A 24,952-nucleotide genomic window follows, 5' to 3' on the forward strand; every position below is an offset into this window, starting at 1 on the left:
GATCAGGCTAAAAATCATAAGTTTATTAGTTTACCAATACAGGCCACTGTGGAAATGTTCACATCGTACAGTAAAGTCTTGTGTCTGTTCAAGGCTTAATGGAAATGTTCACATCGTACAGTAAAGTCTTGTGTCTGTTCAAGGCTTAAAGGAACATGTTACATGCTTTGGCTGGAAATCTCTCGCAGTAATGAATAAGTCTGAATATAAACGTACATAACTTCATGTGCTTGAAATCCTCCATGTTTTTTTTGAGACCTGGCTTCACATTTTTTCCAGTTTTTTTTGCAATAGTGGCAAAACATGGGCATGAGAGAGAGAGAGATCGAAGGTTGCAAACACAGGAGAAGTTTGGTGGGAACCAACTAAGGCTGCAACGCTACAAGTACTGCAGCCTAAAATGGGAAAGCAAAGGAACGTCCTTAAGAGCTTACTGTACAGGCAGGAAAAGAGAAAAGAGGAAGAAAGTCGAGGAGGAAGAGAAGTAATGGAAGCCTGATTGCTATGCTTGGTACAGGAATTACTTTTAAAAAGGTGGGAGGAGAAAATAAATGAAATCAACAACCCATTCACCTTTTCTTCTTTACAATAATCAGTTTGTCTCACGCTTTGCACTCACTCATTGACAATGGCACATTGTACTGTCTCACACTCATGAACACTCAGCATCTTTGTTCAAGCAAAAAGATTAGTCAACGCCCTCGTTTTCAACTCAAAGGTAAACAAGGGTAATGGACCCACAGAATATTTCTGGCAAAAAGCAAGAGCATAATAATATATTTCAGATGGATGTAAACAACGACTGTTCAAATAAACCAGGAAGCACTATCAGAACTAGCCCAGTTCCAGATCTGTTTGTGCATTCTTGGCAAAGACCACACAAACAGATTTGGGACTAGGCTATAGAAGAACCAGATGGCGTTAATCTCTGCACTTTCTTTCACAGTACTCCTTTTAACACTTGATCCTAGATCTGATTATGCTTTAAATCAACTGCTAGTTAAAGGAGTTGGTCAAAGCATATACAGGTCTGGGATCAGGCTACTTTCATTCTTCGGCGCACACAATGAATGGAAACACTGACCCCTGGTGGCCATACAGAGAACTTCCCTGTGTTAATAAATAAACTCAGCAAAAAAAGAAACGTTCCGTTTTCAGAACCCTGTCTTTTAAAGATAATTCGCCAAAAATCGAAATAACTTCACAGATCTTCATTGTAAAGGGTTTAAACACCGTTTCCCATGCTTATTAAATGAACATGCACCTGTGGAACGGTCGTTAAGACACTAACAGCTTACAGACGGTAGGCAATTAAGGTCACAGTTATGAAAACTTAGGACACTAAAGAGGTCTTTCTACTGACTCTGAAAAACACCAAAGATGCCCAGGGTCCCTGCTCATCTGCGTGAACGTGCCTTAGGCATGCTGCAAGGAGGCATGAGGACTGCAGATGTGGCCAGGGCAATAAATTGCAATGTCTGTACTGTGAGACCCCTAAGACAGCGTTACGGGTAGACAGGATGGACAGCTGATCGTCCACAGTGGCAGACCACATGTAACACCTGCACAGGATCAGTACATCCGAACATCACACCTGCGGGACAGGTACAGGATGGCAACAACAACTGCCCGAGTTACACCAGGAACACACAAGCCCTCCATCAGTGCTCAGACTGTCGGCTTCTAGGCCTGTTGTAAGGCAGGTCCTAACCAGACATCACCGGCAACAACGTCGCCTATGGGCACAAACCCACCGTTGCTGGACCAGACAGGACTGGCAAAAAGTGCTTTTCACTGACAAGTCACGGTTTTGTCTCACCAAGGGTGATGGTCAGATTCGCATTTATCGTCGAAGGAATGAGCGTTACACTGAGGCCTGTACTCTGGAGCGGGATCGTTTGGAGTTGGAGGGTCCGTCATGGTCTGTGGCTGTGTGTCACAGCATCATCGGACTGAGCTTGTTGTCATTGCAGGCAATCTCAACGCTGTGCGTTACAGGGAAGACATTCTCCTCCCTCATGTGGTACCCTTCCTGCAGGCTCATCCTGACATGACCCTCCAGCATGACAATGCCACCAGCCACACTGCTCATTCTGTGCGTGATTTCCTGCAAGACAGGAATGTCAGTGTTCTGCCATGGCCAGCGACGAGCCCGGATTTCAATTCCATTGAGCACGTTTGGGACCTGTTGGATCGGAGGGTGAGGGCTAGGGCCATTTCCCCCAGAAATGTCCGGGAACTTGCAGGTGCCTTGGTAGAAGAGTGGGGTAACATCTCACAAGAAATAGCAAATCTGGTGTAGTTCATGAGGAGATGCACTGCAATACTTAATGCAGCTGGTGGCCACACCAGATACTGACTGTTACTTTTGCCCCCCCCCCCCCCCCCCCCTCTTTGTTTAGGGACACATTGTCACATGTCTGTGGAACTTATTCAGTTTATGTCCCAGTTGTTGAATCTTGTTATTTACACATGTTAATTAAGTTTGCTGAAAATAAAACACAGTTGACAGTGAGAACGTTTCTTTTTTTTGCTGAGTTTAGTACACTGACCATTTTTACCCAGTTCAAGCAAGTATAAACAAACCAGCAATAATTTAAAGAAATATAAAAGTAATATCACAAAGTACAAGCATGACTATGCCAGAGGCCATATTGTCAAAAGTGCATCATTCACCCTTTAAACTGGGAAAATTAAAGAGAACGGGACAGCACTCCGATCTTGGGGACAAACAGTGACACTCCATTGTGCTCAAGGCAAAAGGGCAAGAACAAAACCAAATCAAGTATAAGCTTATCAAAACCTTCTGCATCCACACTCAATCTCTGTCTACAAACTTCTATCAATCTCCATCACCGAACAAACAAGCAGTTGAGAGTAACACTGGAATACAGTGGCTGAAGCTGTGTAACGTCATCATTCAACTTGTGGGCTGTTGCCATTGTCAAAGCAGATCTGGGATCAGTTATTTTGTTCTATTTATTATTCATTTTTCCTACCTCCGAATGGTTAAATTAAGCACAAGTCCAGGGAAAACTGACCCCAGATCTGATGTTATACGACTAACCTCTGAACACTGGAATGGGGGTGAATGTAGTGGGTATCAGGCCGGGGTAACAAGCAGCTCTGTACATAGGGTCTGATAATATATTAATAAGAAGAACAATTCAAGTAAGGCAACATGTTGAGATAAGACTCATTTAGTGATGGAATGGATCGCGTTTTTACTCGTGTCATGTGCACTGTTGTGGCTCCGCCTCTAGTAGTAGTAGCCTAATGAGCGAGCAGAAGAGAGGATTGTGGGATAGCTCTGGAGGACCATTCTGAACGACCAGCCTTTAAGTGACTCAAAGGTCAATGAAAGCTGCAAGGAAAAAGGTCACTACCTGGAAGATGGAGAAGGTTAAGACAACGTAATAATTCTATGGAGAAGCGTTAGAAAATAAACATTAAATTGGACCAGCGGCAGAACGAAAATTAATGGAAGTTCATGTTAAGCAGTAGATAAATTTCGGCATTATAGTGGAAAATAAACACAATCGTAGTGGATTTCAGCTAACTACTCAACAAACATGTTTCTGTCATTCTATTCATTTAAACGTTTCTTTTTTTTTTCAAATTATCTACAGCCACTGGTCACGTTTTCAATGCTAATCCTGTAGAATCAGCAACTGCGCTGGTCCAATGAATGTGTTTTTCGAAACACTGTATATTTTCAACCTAGCCTTGATCCCTTGAAGAAAAAAAATGTCAAGTTGAGTCTTAAGACCGAAATGGGTGATATAACTAAAAAAAAAAGTCTGTACAGTGTCAGAAAGTTATCAAGTCTTAGAATGGAAACGTTCTACAGTCAAAGATATTAAAGAGCTCATTTGACCTTACCTAGAGGAAACAGACTGTCCTTCATATAGTTACGTGTCACTGCACTCCTCTATTCTAGAGCCAGCGATGTACCGTAGGGCCTAGTAGTGTATATAACATCCAGAAATGGTGATTAGTATGTAAACTTGTCACTCAAGTGTTTCTGCAACGACACGTTTTGGTGCGAGCGATTGGCGAGGAAACCAGCAAGGACATAGCGGAGTGAAGCGGTTGTAGGTGGGCAGTTAATAACATTCCGATAGTGTGTGTCTCTAAAGCGAGAAAGAACAAGAGGAGCAGGGCAAAAAAAGCAAACACCCAGTAACATCTACTTTAAAAAGAAACTCAATACGTAAGCATGTCAAAAGGTGCCCAGCCCTGCCGAGATTGTCTGTTGATTGGAGAGTGCAGGGTGGTAACAGGGCACAGGAGCAGTGCTAAGGGTGCCCGCCAGGGTCAAAGGAGCCAGGCATACTGGGAAACGTAGTTCAGAGAAAACCCAGCTTAGAGAATCAATCCGGGTTGCACTTTTTAACCCTGCAGATTCCAGGACGCCATGGCTACTGTCTCCAATTAGTTTTTTAGATCCAATTGTCACAGCGGAGTAACATTTTAATTTGTGCCGCCAATTCGCAAAGAATGTCTCTCTTCAGGTAATTCCACTTCCCCTTACAGCAGCTATAGACGATGGAAGTCAATGGCACCTTTTTTTTAATCAAACCAGCTTCTCTGCATCTCTCCTTCCTCCTCCCTCGTCCGTCAGGGTCCACGAGGGGCAGACGTGTGGCGCTGCCTTACAGTCGAGGCTCTCGCTCCTTGTCTGTGTGTCCATGAGAGCTCAGAACGTCCCATATGGGGGAGGGCGCTTATGGTCCGTGGCTTAGATCTCCATAAGACACTCCCACTCCTCTCCCTTCACATCTGGCCACTGTCTGGACTCTGGACACTGAAGGAAAGTGCATACACCAAGTTAGCTTCTAGTGGTCTGAGGGAGGGGAGGGGGGGGGGGGCAAGAGTGCACTAGATAGATGGCCGAGGGACAGGAGCACTGGGCAGCAGCTGGGCAAGGGGGATCAGAGGGTACAGGGGCCATTTGGGAGATCATTGGGGGCACAGTGCAGCTCTTGGAGGGTGGGCTGAGGATTGAGGTGGTGGTGGGCGTTGGGGGAGTCACTAGTCACTTACTTGTCCTCTACGTGGTCGGGGATGGAGGTGGCGGCCAGGGCGGCCCGGTACTGCAGCAGCACGCAGCGCACACTCTTCACAAAGCCCTTGGAGAGAGGAAAGAGGGGGAAGCCAATGTCTGGGTACCCACTCCGCTCGGGCAGGAAGCTCCGGTAGCTCTTCCTGCGCTTCTTTGGTCGCACCGCCGGCTGGCTACCGCCCGCAGAGTCCGAGGAGGCTCCCCTAACCGACCCGGAGACCACCACGCTCGCCCCGGCCGCCTCACTAGCCGGGACGGCGCCGTCGCAGTCCAAGTTCCGGCTGAGCTCCTGCTGTGAGCCGGCGGTGGTGGAAAAGCTTAGGCCAGAGTCCTCCAGCTCTTCATCCCCGGTGCCCTGGTGCTTGTTGGGGGTGCTGTGGGCCAGAAGATCCAAGGGGAGCGTCTCGTCTAGAGGACCCACTGAGGGAGGCCTGTCCCGGGATGGTCTTGGTGGAGGGCCCCTCTCGGCTAGCTCGTGGAGCTCCAGCCAGGCATCCAGGCGGTGCACCAGGCGCCAGCCGTTGGAGGTGAAGTGCTGCCGAATCTCCTGCTGGAACACCTGTTCGGAAACAGACAAAATAATGAATTATGGCTCTCTCACCGTGATCTGACTATCAAAGCGCTTCAAGAGCAAAAACAAACAAGCAATATATAATGACAGGTCAACCGATAGAGGCCAAGTCTTTCCTCCGAAGATGGAGAGGGTCAGTTCATGGCTTGAGCGGTGGGAGCTAGTCAGAGGATGGTAGATGGTGATGAGAGGGTCTTTTAGCCACTGGACTTCTCCTCTTCCACTCAGTGTAACACCCACTAGGATGATGCCTCAACAGCTCACCACACCGAGTTCAGAATAGTAGCCAGTCGCCTCACCACCAGACCTCTGCCTCAGCACTGCTGACTCCATCTCCCATTCCTATTGAGTGTCAGGCAACTCCTCAAACTATGTTCAAAAGATTATGAACTGGCAGCCAGGTGAAACAAAAAAGCTGGTAGCCTACTGTGTCCAGATGCATTTCAAACAAAAACATTTCGCCAGCTAGCAAGCCAAAAAGAGTTAACCTGTCAGTCAATCGGCAAATCCGTGGCTCAAAAACACATGATATGCAATAAAAACTCATTCTCAAACTTTAGTAAAAAACACATATGTACAATATTTACAGACCTCTACCACGACAACCACCCAACTATAACTATCCATCACCACCTGCCATTTGTCCCCGACTTATCCAGTAATAAGATAATGGACAAACGTTTTCAGAAAATTGAAATGCATCTTTGGCACTGACTTACAGGTGAAATTTGTAGAGCAACTACCAGTATATAACTGTACATTTTTGGGGGGGATCTTTAACTGTGTTCGTATTCACACAAATACAATCAAATCATATAAAATCTACACAAAACAGATCGATTCTAGACAAATCAAATCAGATGAAATTGGATCCCGACCTCTATGGGAGTCCGCAGCAGCTGGGTCATGGACTGCACCATCTTGATGAGGGCCATCTCGTTGTAGCAGCGACTGTTCTCATAGCCTTCCTGCAGGCCCCGGTCACTGTCGAAACCTGCCTCATTGTAGTAGGGCTCGTTGACCAGGATCAAGCCTGGGAGAGACACACACACAGCATACTCTTTAGATTCTACCAGTCCCACAATTAAGCATTGAAGGCCCAGTGCAGTCAAAAAAATGATTGTCCTGCATTTTATATACACAGACTATACAAATTTCCATGACAGACTGACCAGGTGAAAGCTATGATGCCTTATTGAGGTCACTAGTTAAATCCACTTCAAATCAGTGTAGATGAAGGGGAGGAGACAGGTTAAAGAAGGAATTTTAAGCCTTGACACATGGATTGTGTATGTGTGCCATTCAGAGAGTGACTGGGCAAGACAAACGATTGAAGTGCCTTTGAACAGGGTATGGTAGTAGGTGCCAGGCGTACCGGTAAATCAGTTAATAGACCAATAAGAGAATTCCAAACCTCTGCCAATAACAGCTAGTTTCCCCCTCCCGACTCAGACCCCTTCCAGACAGTCCAAGCAAAATTCTTGTTTGATAAATTGCTCTTTGCTAAGAAGCCATTTGTTTCTTTTTGACCATTTTAATTGAACACAATCACAGTAAGGTACTTAATTGTTACCCAGAAATGATTTGATATTGAGCTAAATTGGATCATTAAGTTACAAAGGACCCAAATACCTTAGAAATCAAAGACATTCCCACATTAACCCTTTATTCTAGTGTACGGAAAGATTCAAACACTTTTGTTAACCACAAACACCTTCATGACAATTGAAATGTATTCAGCCTTTTGTGGATTAACCTGTATAAGCCTATTAGCCTAGTTTTCGATAGCAACAAATCCTATAATTGTCTCCAACATCCTGAGGTGAATATTGCTGATGGGAAGTCGAGGCAGTTTAACCACGACAGTCTTGTCAGAGGGTGATGGTGTGTGACACACACTGCAGCTGGAGCCGACGCGTAAATGAACGGCATGAATAAAACATACACTTCTGCTGCAGGGAAGACAAATGGGGGGGGGGGGGGTGACCTGGTGAAGGATCAAATCAAATCTGTGCGCGTGACTTTAAGAGTAGGTCTAGTGAGGTCAGTTTAGACTCGCCTTGGATGGAGATGAGCACTTGCAGCAGGCTAGACTTGCTGGTCCACCTCTCTGTACCCTGAGGATTGATAAACAGGGAAGACTGTGTGAGGCACATTTTATACAAACAGATTACAATGTTCAAAATAACATAAAAAAAAAAGTCAAAAGGAGAAGGTAATGGGTGGTCGAAGAACAGTCAAAGGGAAGGTAATGGGTGGTCGAAGAACAGTCAAAGAGAAGGTAATGGGTGGTCGGAGAACAGTCAAAGGGACAGTAATGGGTGGTCTAAGTATTTGACCTAGATACTGTAGTTTGTGTGTATGTACTGGTATTGACCTTGTCTATTAATGATCTGTATTAAGTCATGTTTCATGTTTTGTGTGGGCCCCAGGAATCCTAATAAAATACAGAGTATCACACTTTTTTAGGGAGGGATAAAGGTCTACTCACCTTGCCGATCCAGGTGCCCAGCAGGCTGACGCAGACCTTGCCGTTGTCGTAGAGGTTGGGGTTGAGGCGCCCGCTGCACTGTGACAGGTAGCGGAAGAGGGGCGGCACTGACGGGTAAATGTTTGGCAGCTGGATGTCGAAGAGGAACAGGCCGTCCTCGTAAGGGGTGCGTGTGGGCCCTTTGATCAGAGCCGAGAACAGGTCCTATGAAGAGAGAGGGACAGGGTGAAGAAAAAGAGGAGAGGAATGGAAAGCCACTTAAATGTCAATGAGAGTAGCACATGTTCACTATCATCAGAATTATCACTTATCTTCAAAAATAACAGCATGAAGAGGTTTTCAAATCAAGTGCTTAATGAATGCAGAGAAACTGGCAGCTCAAAACCGGAGTCACTTTAGCCACTGAAGAGTGGTCTGATGCAATTTAATACTTGGCTGTAATCGACAACATTCGGATCACTTCCAAACGGCTCTCTTCTCAGGTGTCTGTTAGCGTACCATGCGGTCCTCGAAGGTTTTGACCATGATGCCGTCGGGCAGCGAGGTGGCCAGCAGAGCCATCTCCTTCCTCACGGTGCTAAAAAACTTCTTGGCCTCGGCCGGCTGGAACTCCATCTTCTTAAAGGTGTGGGTGTCTGGCAGGAGTCAGATAAATGGTTTGGTATTCCAACAAGGCATTTAGTGAGTATTTGAAAAGGCCATCTGAAGTAATGGACCAGTGCATTTAAATGAACAGGGCATTTTTGGGGCTATTTAAGTCATGGGGTGTATTCTTCTCCCAGTACTACTAGTTTAGTGGATGTCTCAGTAACAAAGACTCAAACAATGACAAGCTAAAAGCGCAGTATTGCGTCCTCACCTGGTGACCACTCCAGCACAGAGAACACCTCTCCCTTGGCACTGGTGAAGGTGACGCCGGGCTTGCCACCACTCTGTTGGCACAGGACAGGCGTATCACTGGGCCACTCTGGTGCCGCGCCTGGCGTCTTCGCCACCTCCTCCTGGTGCCTTTCTTCACCCCCTCTTTCTCCTCCTTCCGCACTCCCACCTCCTCCTGCACTGCTTCCTCCGGCCTCCACCACTGCCTCCATCCGCTCCTCCTCCACGATGGCCACATTGTCTAGGGTCTTTCTCAGGTTCTCCTGAAGCTTCTTGATGTCATCCAGGAAGCGCTTCTCCTTGGTGGGTTTCTCTGGTGTGACGGCAGTGGCGATGTTGGCGTTAGTCCCGTTGGCGGAGGGCGCGGCACCGGACGTGGGCGAGGTAGGCGAGCCGCCCGTCCATAGCTGCTCCACGGTCATGTTCTTCAGGCTCTCCAGGATCTTCAGGGCCTCCTTGAGCTCACGGAAGCCCCGCGGAGTGCCCTCTTTCCCGGGGAGCTTCTCTGCAGCATCACCCCCTCCAGCTCCAGGGGTGGTTCCTCCAGCAACGGCGCCTGGGCTGGCTATAGCCACAGCTCCCTCCTGGTCCTCTGTGGCGTTAGGGGACTTGGTGGGGGTGGTGGCCCCTGCTTTGCCGCCCTCCTCGGGGGGGGTGATGAAGGGGCTGGGCCCGGTGGGGGCTGGGGGGGCGGTGTCCTCGTTGGCGGGGTGCTGGTCGTCCTCGTTGGTAGTCAGGCCGTTATCAGTCTCCCAGCTGTCGCTCTCGTCCTCCCACTCCTCCGTGGACAGGCCACTGCTGCTCTCCTCCACAGAGTCATAGTCAGTCTCCTCGATCTCAGACTCCACGTTGTACAGGTGCTAGATGGAAGGGGGGTTAGAGAACAAACTAAATCATCGCCGCGTTTATACGCACTCATTAATAATGACTAACTTTCATTAAGTGCTTTTTGTGTCAATATCAAATGTCATTATAGAATAATACATTTTTAAAAGGGCAGCAAGCAAGTCACACAGCAGCATGCTATCTGCAACACAAATTCAGATTAAAACACAATTAGCATGAACAGAAACCTGAGCAGAAGGTACAGTAGTAGCACACGTCATTGGCATAGTGAACACAAGCCAACAAAAACTTAACAGAAACCAACAGAGCCACCGATTAGTGACCACTACAACCTTGCATGCGGACAGAAAGACTACAATTACCATGAGTACCTGTGGCAGGACGATGGTCATGGAGTTGTCAGCCCACACCACCTCCACCTTGCTGCTCACGTCCACTCTGAAGACCTGACCTACTGACGTCTGGGCAGATGATAAAAGATAAAAGACCAGTATGTGAAAATACTCTTTCTACACTATAGTACTATACTGGATGATATTTCCTTTCAGAGCACGCTTTCAGCAACTATGGTGGATCTGTAACCAGGCCAAAGCACCTGCACAACGTGGACCGGCAAAGAACACTCCAAGAGCCACGGGGAAAACTACTAACATGTCAACTGACAAAATGAATGACATTTTCGAACTTACATCGTTCTCACACTCTGTATTCCGCTCGTTCTCAGAGTTCCCTATCCTGATGACGATATCAGTGGTACGGAAGTGGAAGTCTGGGTGGTCGGCGATGTCGTACACACTAACATCCTCCTCTTCTCCTATGACCTAAACAAACAAAACCATCAACCATTAGACTGATATCATTCAGCTCAAATGACACTACAAGCCACCCTATATAGTGCACTATTTTTGACCAGAGCAATAGGACCATGGGGCTATTTCTTTGGCCCAAGGTAGTGCCCTACATGTGGAATAGGTTAACGTGGAATAGAGTAATTTCAGACTGGCCCAAATTCAATTTCTATAGAGCTATGGAATATAAAAAAAAGGTTGTTGTTCCCCCGGGTGACCCGAGCCGACCCACAATGCCCAGCAGACTGACCTCGACGTTGTCGCTGGAGGCGTTGAGTTTGATCCACTTCACGGCACACGTCCTGCCCTTGTGGTCGCCCGACTGGATGACCCCGTACACGCCTGGGTCCGTAGGGGCTTGGGCTGTGTCACACACACAGAGAGAGCTGAAGTTACTTTCTGACCTGAGGCACAAAATGTATCACCAAGGACACCATGTATGAAAGTCAACCTGATAAATGGCTCCCTCTTATTTCCTCCAGTTACAGAACCAAAATAAACTCTATATTTAAACCATGTTAAATATAGACCAGAGTAAACATGGTGGTACAGTCAAATAATGGCCTAAATATGAGCTAATCTAATAGCTGATTTACATTACAGGGCTGACCTGAGCCGTACTGTGCTGGCTCTGATATTTTATTTTCTAGTCCAGCAATTATAGTCAGTGTTTCCCCTATATTCATGTTTGGAAATAGTCATTTTCCCTCCTGCGTAAACGACTAAAACTATGTAGAAAGGATACGGTGCTATATACAGTATACATATCTTTTCAATATTTTATTATGTTACAGCCTTATTCTAAAATATTTCCCCCCCCTCATCGATCTACACACAATAGTCCACAATGACAAAGGGAAAACATGTTGAGAAATGTTAGCAAAAATGTTTCAAATAATTATGAAATGATAACATTTAAATAAGTATTCCGACCCTTTACTAAGTACTTTGTTGAAGTACCTTTGGCAGCGATTAAGGCTTCGAGTCTTTTTGTGTATGACGCTACAAGCTTGGCAAACCTGTATTTGAGGAATTTCTCACATTCTTCTCCACAGATCCTCTCAAGCGCTGTCAGGTTGGATGGGGAGTGCCACCTCACAGCTATGTCCAGGTCTCTCCAGAGATGTTCAATCGTGTCCAAGACCGGGCACTGGCTGGGCCACTCAAGGACATTCAGAGACTTGTCCCGAAGCCACTTCTGCGTTGTCTTGGCTGTGGGCTTAGGGTCGTTGTCTTGTTGGAAGGTGAACCTTCGCCCCAGTCTGAGGTCCTGAGCAGGTTTTCATCAAGGATCTCTCTGTACCCCGTTCATCTTTCTCTCAATCCTGACTAGTCTCCCAGTTCCTGCCGCTGAAAAACATTCCCACAACATGATGCTGCCACCACCATGCGTCACCGTAGGGATGGTGCCAGGTTTCCTACAGATGTGACGCTTGGCATTCAGGCCAAAGAGTTCAATCTTGGTTTTATCAGACCAGTGAATCTTGTTTCTCATGGTCAAAGTCCTTTAGGTGCCTTTTGTTAAACTCCAAGTGGGCTGTCATGTGCATTTTACTGAGGAGTGGCTTCCATCTGGCCACTCTACCACAAAGGCCTGATTGGTGGTGTGCTGCAGAGATGGTTGTCCTTCTGGAAGGTTCTCCTATCTCCACAGAGGAACTCTGGAGCTCTGTCAGAGTGACCATCGTGTTCTTGGTCAACTCCCTGACCAAAGCACCTCTCCCCCGATTGCTCAGTTTGGCCGGGAGGCCAGCTCTAGGAAGAGTCTTGGTGGATCCAAACTTCATCCATTTAAGGATGATGGAGGCCACTGTATTCTTGGAGAACTTCAATGTTGCAGGCATTTTTTGGAATCCTTGCACAAATCTGTGCCTTGACAATCCTGTCTCTGAGCTATACGGACAATTTGATCGACCTCACGGCTTGGTTTTTGCTCTGACATGCACCGTCAACTGTGGGAGCTTATATAGACAGGTGTGTCCCTTTCCAAATCATATCCAATCAATTGAATTTCCCACAGGTGGAACTCCAAGTTGTAGAAACATCTCAAGGATGATCGATGGAAAAAGGATGCACCTGAGTCTCATGGCAAAGGGTCTGAATACTGTGAACCATCAGATCCTCCTCTCCACCCTCTCCGAGCTGGGCATCTCCGGCGCGGCCCACGCTTGGATTGCGTCCTACCTGACAGGTCGCTCCTACCAGGTGGCGTGGCGAGAATCTGTCTCCGCACCACGTGCTCTCACCACTGGTGTCCCCCGGGGCTCTGTTCTAGGCCCTCTCCTATTCTCGCTATACACAAGTCACTTGGCTCTGTCATATCCTCACATGGTCTCTCCTATCATTGCTATGCAGACGACACACAATTAATCTTCTCCTTTCCCCCTTCTGATAACCAGGTGGCGAATCACATCTCTGCATGTCTGGCAGACATATCAGTGTGGATGACGGATCACCACCTCAAGCTGAACCTCGGCAAGACGGAGCTGCTCTTCCTCCCGGGGAAGGACTGCCCGTTCCATGATCTCGCCATCACGGTTGACAACTCCATTGTGTCCTCCTCCCAGAGTGCTAAGAACCTTGGCGTGATCCTGGACAACACCCTGTCGTTCTCAACTAACATCAAGGCGGTGACCCGTTCCTGTAGGTTCATGCTCTACAACATTCGCAGAGTACGACCCTGCCTCACGCAGGAAGCGGCGCAGGTCCTAATCCAGGCACTTGTCATCTCCCGTCTGGATTACTGCAACTCGCTGTTGGCTGGGCTCCCTGCCTGTGCCATTAAACCCCTACAACTCATCCAGAACGCCGCAGCCCGTCTGGTGTTCAACTTTCCCAAGTTCTCTCACGTCACCCCGCTCCTCCGCTCTCTCCACTGGCTTCCAGTTGAAGCTCGCATCCGCTACAAGACCATGGTGCTTGCCTACGGAGCTGTGAGGGGAACGGCACCTCCGTACCTTCAGGCTCTGATCAGGCCCTACACCCAAACAAGGGCACTGCGTTCATCCACCTCTGGCCTGCTCGCCTCCCTACCTCTGAGGAAGTACAGTTCCCGCTCAGCCCAGTCAAAACTGTTCGCTCCTCTGGCACCCCAATGGTGGAACAAACTCCCTCACGACGCCAGGTCAGCGGAGTCAATCACCACCTTCCGGAGACACCTGAAACCCCACCTCTTTAAGGAATACCTAGGATAGGATAAAGTAATCCTTCTAACCCCCCCCCCCTTAAAAGAGTTAGATGCACTATTGTAAAGTGGTTGTTTCACTGGATATCATAAGGTGAATGCACCAATTTGTAAGTCGCTCTGGATAAGAGCGTCTGCTAAATGACTTAAATGTAAATGTAATGTAAATGTAAATGAATACTTATGTAAATAAGGTCTCATTGATAAGGTATCATCATTCATTGACTACAGCTCAGCGTTCAACAGCATAGTACCCTCAAAGCTCATCACTAAGCTAAGGGCCCTGGGACTAAACACATCCCTCTGCAACTGGATCCTGGACTTTCTGACGGGCCGCCCCCAGGTGGTGAGGGTAGGTAGTGGAGCAGGTTGAGAGCTTCAAGTTCCTTGGTGTCCACATCAACAACAAACTAGAATGGTCCAAACACACCAAGACAGTTGTGAAGAGGGCACGACAAAGCCTATTCCCCCTCAGGAAACTAAAAAGATTTGGCATGGGTCTGGAAAACCTCAAAAGGTTCTACAGCTGCACCATCGAGAGCATCCTGACTGGTTGCATCACTGCCTGGTACGGCCTCCGACCGTAAGGCACTACAGAGGGTAGTGCGTGCGGCCCAGTACATCACTGGGGCTAAGCTGCCTGCCATCCAGGACCTCTACACCAGGCGGTGTCAGAGGAAAGCCCTAAAAATTGTCAAAGACCCAAGCCACCCCAGTCATAGACTGTTCTCTCTACTACCGCATGACAAGCAGTACCGGAGCGCCAAGTCTAGGACCAAAAGGCTTCTCAACAGCTTTACCCCCAAGCCATGAGACTCCTGAACAGGTAATCAAATGGATACCCGGACTATTTGCATTGTGCCCCCCCCCACCCCTCTTTTACGTTACTGCTACTCTGTTTAACATATATGCATAGTCACTATAACTATACACTCATGTACATACTACCTCAATTAGCCGGATTAACCGGTGCCTGTATATAGCCTCTCTGCTGTATATAGCCTCTCTACAGTATATAGCCTCGCTACTGTTCATTTTCACTGTATTTTTCACTATTTTTTTATTTATCTATTTTTCACCTATACCTTTTTTTTACTTAAAATTTGCACTGTTGGTTAGAGCCTGTAAGTAAGTAATACCTGTTGTATTCGGCGCACGTGACAAATAAACTTTGATTTCTGTTTATCATTTAAATGCATTTGCAAAAATTTCTAAAAACCTGTTTTTGCTTTATCATTATGGGGTATTGTGTGTAGATTGATGAGGATTTAAAAACATCTATTTTAGAATAATGCTATAAGGTAACAAAATGTGGGAAAAAAGTCAAGGGGTCTGAAGACGAGCGGGAAGTGCGCTAGCTACTTACGTCGTTTGTCGACAACAAAGTCTCCGGGGCAGAACTCGTGGTTGTCCAGGTGCTGGATGGGGATGAGGTCATTGGAGCGGATGAGGGTCTCCATACGGCCATCTTTCCAGAGGACATCAGCCGAGGTCTTGGTGGACACAACCTCTACCGCCACCCTGACGGTTAGAAAACAGGGAGATATTAGAACTAGTGACTAACTAATACTGGAATTTGTGTCTTCACTTACAAGGCCTAACAATTTCACTAAGTTGTTTTGGTTAAGAGTGGAAAATGCCTGTAGGTTACACAACGGAAAGTTAAACTGCAGTGTGCAGCAATGATATCGTGCGGTGCCCAATCTAATCTCCTCCGCCTTGCATCCTCTGTCACCGTCTCCCTCCAGCCATAATATCCATCTCATGTCTTGTCTTTTCTTTAAATCACTCTCTCCTCTACCTCAATTCAATCCCCCACTAGAATTCAGCCACTTTCCCCTTGCTCTGCCTCTTAACTTCAGTCACTACCTCCCCCTTGGCGTCGTATCCCCCCCCCCCCCCCCATCAGTCTTCCTCTCGTTCTCTCCCCCTGCAACTCAACCTCACCCCCCCCCCTCTCCTCTTGATCCCCCTTGCTCTTTTACCCTCTCCATCACCCTTTCCCCGTCTGTCTCTTTCAATCAGAGGACCTGGATGTTATCTGGGCACACCTAAGCACATGCTACATGATTTATCAGCTGCCAGCTATATTTAACCACCAGATCTGATCTACAGGGCAGTTTAAAAGGGGGGAAATGACAGCCTTTGGCAGCGTCTGAAATGGCATCCTATTGCCTATATAACGCACTATTTTTAACCAAGGCTCTGGTCAAAAGTAGTGCACTATACGTGCTTCTACACCTGCATTGCTTGCTGTTTGGGGTTTTAGGCTGGGTTTCTGTACAGCACTTCGAGATATTAGCTGATGTACAAAGGGCAATATAAATAAATTTGATTTGATTATATAGGAAATATTGGATATGCAGCCTTGGAAAACCTGCCGCTTTTGAGTGGCGCCTGGTAGAAATTGAAGTACTTGAATTCTGCAATGTCTTGAGAAAAGGTTACATCGACCCAAACGTCAACCTATTTGGAAACGTCAAACTAATGGTGCATAGCTAACTGTTGGTACCGGCGTGATTCTTAGAACAGAGGAACTTAACTATTGGGTTTTTAGTCAGAGAACCACAAGGAGAGCGAGTGCAGTAGTGAGCGTATTTATTTTCACAACGCACCAATACTACTAGATTTATGTTAGTATAACCTGTGGATTGTTATTGGTACTAATATTGAATTGGTACTATATTCAGATTGATACTAGTACTGGATTGGCACTAGATTAGTACTAGACCTAGTAGTACCATATTGGCAATAGAGTGGTACTAGTACTGGATTGGTGCTAGGTTCAAGATTTGAAGACAAGACCAGGCCACACTGTCACTGGCAGCATCCACACAGCGTAATAACACCCAGGGTCATTAATGTACATCTGCTCCGGGAAATCAGCCTGAAATCGATCCCCGTAGTTAGTAACAAGCCATCAGAAGGTTCGTAAGGAGAAGAGGACTTTTTCTAGGAGACAAGATGTTGGATCGATGAACACTGGTCCGTTTGGCTGAGGAGTGGGTGTAAGGTGACCCGCTCTGTGTGTATGCGTCCCAAATGGAATTGGCACCCTATTCCCTTGTTGACAAAAGAAGTGCACTACTATAGGGAATTGGGGTGCCATTTCGGATGCCGCCTCTGTCTCTGGCCTAAGACGGAGGATAAAGATGTGATTGTGTATCTGTACAAGGCTGGGAGGCATGAGAAGCTGGGAGAGGCACAATGTGTCCTTGAGCAAGGAACTTCACCCTTATTTTCTTCAGGGGCGCCGTACTAATATGCATGAGACAGAAAATAAACAAAAGTGACACTGGGTTCAAGGATGCAGCATTTTTTGCCAGCGGGTAGCTGAATTCTTGCCAGCAAGCTATTGATCATCCTTTACACGTGCCAAGGAGAGACGGGAATGGCAAGGGAAGGGACATCTCCTGAATGGAGAGAGAAAAAAGGAGGGAGGGCGCAAGAGGGAGGAATAGCTTAAGTTCTGAAAGGGAGGGCGTGAGGGGGAGAAGGCGGGGAGAGGACTAAAGTGTAGCCTAGGCTCTGACCTTGCCTGCTACATTTGTAGTCATTTATATACATTTGTAGTCACATGGCATACTATGAATACAAATTGTTTTGATTGACAACTGGCTCACCTGTCACCGGGCTTGAACTCACGGGAGAACTTGGTCCTCTTTTTCTTGTGCTTCCTCTTCAGGTTGCGGATGGACAGCGGGATGCTCTTCTTCCTGTTCAGGCCCCCCAGACCGCCGCTCTGCGACGACGCAGTGCTGCTCGCCGACGACGTCAGCGACAACGTGTCGTCCGTGTCCTCTGCCCCGGCCTCGTCGTCTGCGTCCTGCTCTGCGGGCTCGGGCCACGGGTCAGAGGGGGGAGGGCACAGGGGCGAGGGCTGGTGGGTGTGGTTGGGGCCGTTGTTGGGGTGGTGAGGACGGGGGAGATCGGTGGAGTCTGGGTGGGTGTTGTCAGGCTTGAGGTCACCTGGGTGTGGGGAGGGGGACGACACGGTTGATTGACTAGTGGTACAGTATATGCAGTGACTTGGGACTGACTTAAGCACGAGGAATAGATTTTAATTGTGGTGCGAACTACCCTGCACAAGGTGTGCTGTTATCAGATGGACACTCAGGAGTAGACTGTATTAAGACAGAAATTATTCTAAAATAAAAAAAAATTGAGCTCGTCAGCTGTTTAAAGTGAGGATATCTGCCAAAAAATGACAAGGAAAAATGTCTGATGACCAACATAGGTATAAATAAAAGCAGCCGTACCATCAAGGCAGTCCGTGTTGTCGGTAGAGTGCTGGTTGGCACCTTGTGTGTCTGCATTTTCACTGGTCTTCTTCCCCAACAACTCCTTCTTGAACATTCTTTTCAACTGCAGGAAGGACATTGTCATAGGACACTGATATAATACGAAACATGGCAAAAATACACATTTAGTGCATGCATTGAGGGAAGAAAATTGGATACATGGAGTATCTGTACAAACAGAGGCAACATTGTGATCAATTGTTTCACACATCCATTTAAAAACGGGGACAGGCACGCACAAAAAAATACTATATATAGAAACATTTCCTCTCCCTTTCACACCTTCCTGGCTACGGGGTCCTCTGGGAGTCCGGGGGCTCCGTCGGGCCACTCACAGGTGATGTGTGTGGTGTCTCCCTTGGCTGGGAACACGTACAGGGCCCTCTCCCCCAGCTGCCTCTGGGTGTGGTCGTAGTAGCCCAGACGCTTCACTCTGGATCAGAACAAACACATGTAGGGGGAGCATGTTATTAGAAGGATCATAGACGTAAAAGAATGGGTGTGTGTTAGGGATGAGCATCTCTCCATCTAGATACATGGGCTCTGATACGATGCACTAACATTTCTTGCATGAACACATTCATTTTCTATTCTAAATTAAAATTGTATACTGAGCTGGATCCTTCAAAGCTGACTTCTTGTAGCCGAGTGGCCCTTTGTGTATGCGTGTGTGCGTGTGTGCGCATGTGTGTGTGTAGGCACTTGAGCCACTATCAGATTCCCCATCACCCACGGATCATTTCAGCAGATATTTGAATTTATGCTAGTAATATGTTCATATTTACCTGCAGAAATGACCAATCAACCCTTGAAGTATCTTCAAAATAATATGAAAAAAATAGTTTTGGCCTTACTGCTATTAGACCATTCAAACGTGTTGAATAACAGATTCACAACATGGAACAGATAGTCCCCAAAACAGGTTTGTTGTGAAGTGTCTGTCCTACATTGGAGATATAAGAAAGTTGAGGTAACATTTGTAATTTCTTGTACATGTATTTAACCCCTTATCTTCGGCACAACAGTCTATGCACCATCTAAGCCAAAAAAATTACAAATTGTATTTGGCCTTACTGCTATTAGACCATACAAACACATTATTTTTGGCACTAAACATTCTCCATATATAATTTCATACATTTTTTCAAACCTGGGGACCTTAAGACTAGTCATGTGAGGCCTGTGGGCGTCTTAAAACAACCGACATGTAGAGTCTCAGCTTTCCACAGAGGGGTCATATCAGTATGGAGCCCAAACTGTTCGGACACTAAAGATAGAACTCGACAGATGGGCTGAACTGACTCCAGATGTGTCCCAAGACGCTTGTGGGAGTCGTCGAGCAAACCGTTCGGACACTAGATGATTTTGTGAGAACACCGATTTTCGGGATGTCTCAGGGTTTGACAATCACCGCTCTAACTCTCAACGTTCACCGCAGATGCGGAAGTGCGACATAGGAACAGTTGAAGTCGGAAGTTTACATACACTTAAGTGTCATTAAAACTCGTTTTTCAACCACTCCACAAATTTCTTGTTAGCAAAACTATAGTTTTGCTAAGTCGGTTAGGACATCTACTTTGTGCATGACAAGTAATTTTTCCAACAATTGTTTGCAGACAGATTATTTCACTTATAATTCACTGTTCACAATTCCAGTGGGTCAGAAGTTTATATACACTAAGAAGACTGTGCCTTTCAACAGCTTGGAAAATTCCAGAAAATGATGTTATGGCTTTAGAAGCTTCTGATAGGCTAATTGACATCATTTGAGTCAATTGGAGGTGTACCTGTGGATGTATTTCAAGGCCTACCTTTAAACTCAGTGCCTCTGTTTGACATCATGGGAAAATCAAAAGAAATCAGCCAAGACCTCAGAAAAAAATGTGGAGACCTCCACAAGTCTGGTTCATCCTAGGGAGCAATTTCCAAACGCCTGAAGGTACCACGTCCATCTGTACAAACAATAGTACGCAAGTATGAACACCATGGGACCACACAGCCGTCCTACAGCTTAGGAAGGAGGCGCGTTCTGTTTCCTAGAGATGAACGTACTGTGGTGCGAAAAGAGCAAATCAATCCCAGAACAACAGCAAAGGACCTTTGAAGATGCTGGAAGAAACAGGTACAAAAGTATCTATATCCACAGTAAAACGAGTCCTATATCCTATATCTACAACCTGAAAGACCGCTCAGCAAAGAAGAAGCCACTGTTCCAAAACCGCCATAAAAAAGCCAGACAACTGCACATGGGGACAAAGAACGTACTTTTTGGAGAAATGTCCTCTGGGCTGATGAAACAAAAATAGAACTGTTTGGCCATAATTACCCTCGTTATGTTTGGAGGAAAAAGGGGGAGGCTTGCAAGCCAAAGAACACCATCCCAACCGTGAAGCACAGTGTTGGCAGCATCATGTTGTGGGGGTGCTTTGCTGCAGGCAAAACTGGTGCACTTCACAAAATAGGTGATATCACGAGGGAGGAAAATTATGTGGCTATATTGAAGCAACATCTCAAGACATCAGTCAGGAAGTTAAAGCTTGGTCACAAATGGGTCTTCCAAATGGACAATGACACCAAGCATACTTCCAAAGTTGTGGCAAAATGGCTTAAGGACAACAAAGTCAAGGTATTGGAGTGGCCATCACAAAGCCCTGACCTCAAAACTATAGAAAATTTGTGGGCAGAACTGAAAAAGCATGTGCGAGCAAGGAGGTCTACAAACCTGACTCAGTTACACCAGCTCTGTCAGGAGGAATGGGTCAAAATTCACCCAACTTATTGTGGGAAGCTTGTGGAAGGCTACCAGAAACGTTTGACCCAAGTTAAACAATTTAAAGGCAATGCTACCAAATACGAATTGAGTGTATGTAAACTTCTGACCCACTGGGAATGTGATGAAAGAAATACAAGCTGAAATAAATTATTCTCACTACTATTATTCTGACATTTCACATTATTAAAATAAAGTGCTGATCCTAACTGACCTAAGACGGGGAATTTTTACTTGGATTAAATGTCAGGAATAGTGAAAAACTGAGTTTAAATGTATTTGGCTAAGGTGTAAGTAAACTTACGACTTCAACTGTAGATGCAGTGGATTGAGTAGCATCCAACTCTAGATTAAATTTACAGATTTTTAAATGGGGATATTTTTATTTATGCCAATTAAATTTTCCGCAGGGGCGTCGGACATTGACCTTAGGGGGTTAATATAGAACAGCTTTGGATTTCACCCGTCTCAAAAGCTAATGGTTCTGACCATTTGGAACTTTGAGGAGAACTGCTCTTTCTCCAGCTACGACCACAGGCGTACAGTGCAGCTTGCAAAAAATGATTGCGGTCCTTTTTATAAAGTTACAACTTCACCATGTTCACGTAAGCATCCAATTAAGACATGCATGCAGGTGTGAGTGAGAGATGTGATTGTGAGGTGTGTGTATATATAATGTGTGCGGACCAGATCACTAGAAATAGACTGTCCATACACTGCATATCTATGACGGAAAACTGCAGCCTCTATGCTCCCGAGTGTGGATGGCTGGATGGATGAATGAATCAACGACTGCAGGGCTCTAGTGCGGCCATGTTACTCGCATATGCGCAAAAAATATTTTGCTGTGCGACCTGGAATTTTAATTTAGGAGTACCAGTGTGCCTAGAAAAATTAAGGATTCAAATATTTTTCATTATGCTCCTAAATTTCTTTGTGTGCACCTACATTTTTAAACTTAACCACTCATGTGCTCTTTGTAAAACATTTTTTTTAAAGGTCAGCGTAGAGCCTTGGAACGAACAGACAATATAGTACCTGCAGAGGTTCTCCTGTGAGATGGTGGACGGAGGGGGGTAGACGCTGTCCGTGCCCTTGGGGGAGTAACTCTTGGTGATCCACGTCACCTTCAGCTCCGCCACCTGGACCTATGGGGGAGGGGGGGTCACATGACACAGAGATAACCATTTAGAGCAGTGACATCACACGTACTGAAGTAGCTAAGCCTATTATTAGGTAGTAAGGTTACGTGGTCAGTAAAAACCAGGAAAAAAACTCAGAGCCCAAGTTATTACCTGTGAATAATGCACGACTATAAAATACGTAAATTGCCATCATCATACCTCTTCGACCACCACCCTGAACTTGCTCTTCTTGCGGAGTACGGGCTTGACCCCGGAGAGCCACTGGACATTGGAGAAGACTTTGGCCGGCCCAATCAGCACCTGGCCTGGGTAGAAACCGTAGGCCTCTTCGAAGAACAGACCCTACCAACCAGGGAGATCCATATTACTAACAAACAGAGGCAGTTTCCCTAACCCAGTCCATGGAGAATCTAAAAAGATCTGGAAGGTATCCTGCTGCTCATTGGTCATGTCAACAAATGACAGGAGAACATAGCTAGTACTTAACCTTCAGTGTTAAAAAAAATAAAAAACAATTATAGTTGACTACATAGAAACGGTTGATTTGTTTCTGAAATAACAGCCAAAATGAACAGGACTAACACCTAGGTACTCCCAGTCAAAGCACAACAGTTTCCGATTAATATTGGACGCACGCAACCTGCTACCTTAAACAAGATTAGGGTCGATTCCATTTAAACTCAATTATCTAAATCGGTTTCCTAAATTGACCCAGCTCAAATGGAATTGACCCCCAGCCCTGTTACAAAGTATTACACACCTGCCTCCGGTCAATAAGGTGGAATAGGAAGCTCAAGGCTGTGAGGAGTAAGTTCATTTCATATTGCTTCCACCTAGCCAGCCTTATCCGGTCAGTGAAGAGCAGTGGACGAGGGCAGACGGCTACGTTTTCACACCAAAAAACGCAGCTCGCGGCATTTCACCTACCGAGTCGCTGACGTGTGGACAGACGTCGTACAGCTTGGCGCCGTCCTCCACATTCATGGAACACCTGCAGTAGTAGAGGGAGGAGTTGAGCTAAGCATGACACAGACAAATAGATATAAAGGAAACCGTTTTGAAATGACACTCATACTGGGACAGATTCTGTACCTGGCGCCATTGGACAGCTTGAGGATGATGTGGTTGGTCAGGTCGTACACCTTCCCCAGCCAGAAGTCGTAGGCTATGTAGTCCCCATACATGAAAGACTAGCAGGAAACACGCATGAAACAATTGATTGTAACAGAGACATTAAAGTGGTACATATACAGTACCAGTCAAAATGTATTTTATGTTTGAGATTCTTCAAAGTAGCCACCCTTTGCCGTGACAGCTGTGCACAATCTTGGCATTCTCTCAACCAGCTTCATGAGGTAATCACCTGGAATGCATTTCAATTAACAGGTGTGCCTTGTTAAATTAATTTGTGGAATTTCTCTCCGTCTTAACGCATTTGAGCCAATCAGTTGTGTTGTGACAAGGTAGGGGTGGTATACAGAAGATAACCCTATTTGGTAAAATACCAAGTACATATTGCCTAGTTAAATAAAGATTTAAAAAAAAAAAAAAAAAAATTAAGGAAAGAACAGCTCAAATAAACAAAGGGAAACGACAGTCTATCATTACTTAAAGACATGAAGGTCAGTCAATCTGGAATTTTTTTCTTAAAGTTTCTTCAAGTACAGTCACAAAAACCATCAAGCGCTATGATGAAACTGGCTCTCATGAGGACCGCCACAGAAAAGGAAGACCCAGAGTTACCTCTGCTGCAGAAGATAAGTTCATTGGAGTTACCAGCCCCCCCCCCCCCCCCCAGACGCAGAGTAGGTGAACGGATGATCTCTGCATGTGTGGTTCCCACCGTGAAGCATGGAGGAGGTGTGAAGGTGCTTTGCTGGTGACACTGTCAGGGACTTAGATGTTGAGATGTTTTGGGATGAGTCGAACCGCAGAGTGAAGGAAAAGCAGCCAACAACTGCTCAGCATATGTGGGAAATCCTTAAAGAAGGTTGGAAAAGCATTCCAGGTGAAGCTGGTTGAGAGAATGCCAAGAGTGTGCAAAGCTGCCATCAAGGCAAAGGGTGGCTATTTGAAAAATCTCAAATATAAAATAGATTTTGATTTGTTTAACAATTTTTTGGTTACTACATGATTCCATGTGTTATTTCATAGTTTTGATTCCTTCACTATTATTGTACAATACAGAAAATAGTACAAATTAAGAAAAACCCTTGAATGAGTAGGTGTTCTAAAACTTTTGACCGGTAGTGTATATAGAATAAAGAACGGACAACCTTCAAGGCATAGGCTACTACGGGAGATACTCGAGAAAGAAAAAAAAAAATTTGACAAAAATAATACATTTATTTGATAAATCACATGTGGAAATGTTTCCATCTTGCAACTCCTCTGTGGACAGTGTGGTCAAGTGAATACTGTGTCCATCTGTTTTTTTCTTACCCAGATGTGATGTAGGTCTTTACTGTTGACGGGGTACAGGACACAGTTGGTACCCACTAGCTTTACAGCACACTCTATGTCGATGTTGGTCACGATGCCACACTGGTTGTCCTGGAAACAACAAACAAGACAAGGTTTACCATATCACCATCACCCTGACACTCTAGCCAAAAACAACGCACCAGTGTGTGTCAGTGAGTTTTAATTTTTGTTTTCTATCACTAGTCAACTCAATAAATACCGCCTGGGGACAGGTGTTGAATATTAGAATAAGCTACACATATGCTAAAATGTTTACTCAATACATCAGTGTGCTTGCATCAATCCCCATCTTAACAAAGAGGGCATGTAAGCCCTTTCTGATAAAGGCATGTTAGCACATTCTACATAAAAACACTGCAGCCTGTACA

The 24,952-nt window shown here is 45.9% G+C and overlaps 1 protein-coding gene across 3 annotated transcripts in view; it reads right to left on the minus strand.

The window, feature by feature from the left end:
• Positions 1 to 2: 2 nt before the first annotated feature.
• The window catches only part of LOC129837930 ((E3-independent) E2 ubiquitin-conjugating enzyme UBE2O-like), a 59,841-nt gene continuing 34,891 nt past the window's right edge, over positions 3 to 24,952 (minus strand). The window contains exons 3-21 of one of the 3 annotated variants that reach the window (XM_055904506.1): positions 24,543 to 24,653; positions 23,193 to 23,290; positions 23,028 to 23,091; positions 22,299 to 22,442; positions 21,994 to 22,103; positions 18,468 to 18,618; positions 18,144 to 18,249; positions 17,508 to 17,853; positions 15,251 to 15,405; positions 10,951 to 11,063; positions 10,542 to 10,673; positions 10,224 to 10,313; positions 8,987 to 9,866; positions 8,626 to 8,762; positions 8,128 to 8,331; positions 7,696 to 7,753; positions 6,515 to 6,669; positions 5,047 to 5,624; positions 3 to 4,807 (exon numbers count right to left, since the gene is read on the minus strand). In XM_055904506.1, coding sequence (XP_055760481.1) covers positions 4,777 to 4,807; positions 5,047 to 5,624; positions 6,515 to 6,669; positions 7,696 to 7,753; positions 8,128 to 8,331; positions 8,626 to 8,762; positions 8,987 to 9,866; positions 10,224 to 10,313; positions 10,542 to 10,673; positions 10,951 to 11,063; positions 15,251 to 15,405; positions 17,508 to 17,853; positions 18,144 to 18,249; positions 18,468 to 18,618; positions 21,994 to 22,103; positions 22,299 to 22,442; positions 23,028 to 23,091; positions 23,193 to 23,290; positions 24,543 to 24,653 — 3,663 coding nt within the window. In that variant the 3' untranslated portion in view covers positions 3 to 4,776. Of the gene's footprint in view, positions 5,625 to 6,514; positions 6,670 to 7,695; positions 7,754 to 8,127; positions 8,332 to 8,625; positions 8,763 to 8,986; positions 9,867 to 10,214; positions 10,314 to 10,541; positions 10,674 to 10,950; positions 11,064 to 15,250; positions 15,406 to 17,507; positions 17,854 to 18,143; positions 18,250 to 18,467; positions 18,619 to 21,993; positions 22,104 to 22,298; positions 22,443 to 23,027; positions 23,092 to 23,192; positions 23,291 to 24,542; positions 24,654 to 24,952 lie in introns of all 3 variants that reach the window. The other 2 variants (XM_055904495.1, XM_055904515.1) reach the window with 2 other exon arrangements.

This window comes from Salvelinus fontinalis, chromosome 3 (assembly GCF_029448725.1).
Source record: "Salvelinus fontinalis isolate EN_2023a chromosome 3, ASM2944872v1, whole genome shotgun sequence".
In the NCBI taxonomy this organism is placed as follows: domain Eukaryota; kingdom Metazoa; phylum Chordata; class Actinopteri; order Salmoniformes; family Salmonidae; genus Salvelinus; species Salvelinus fontinalis.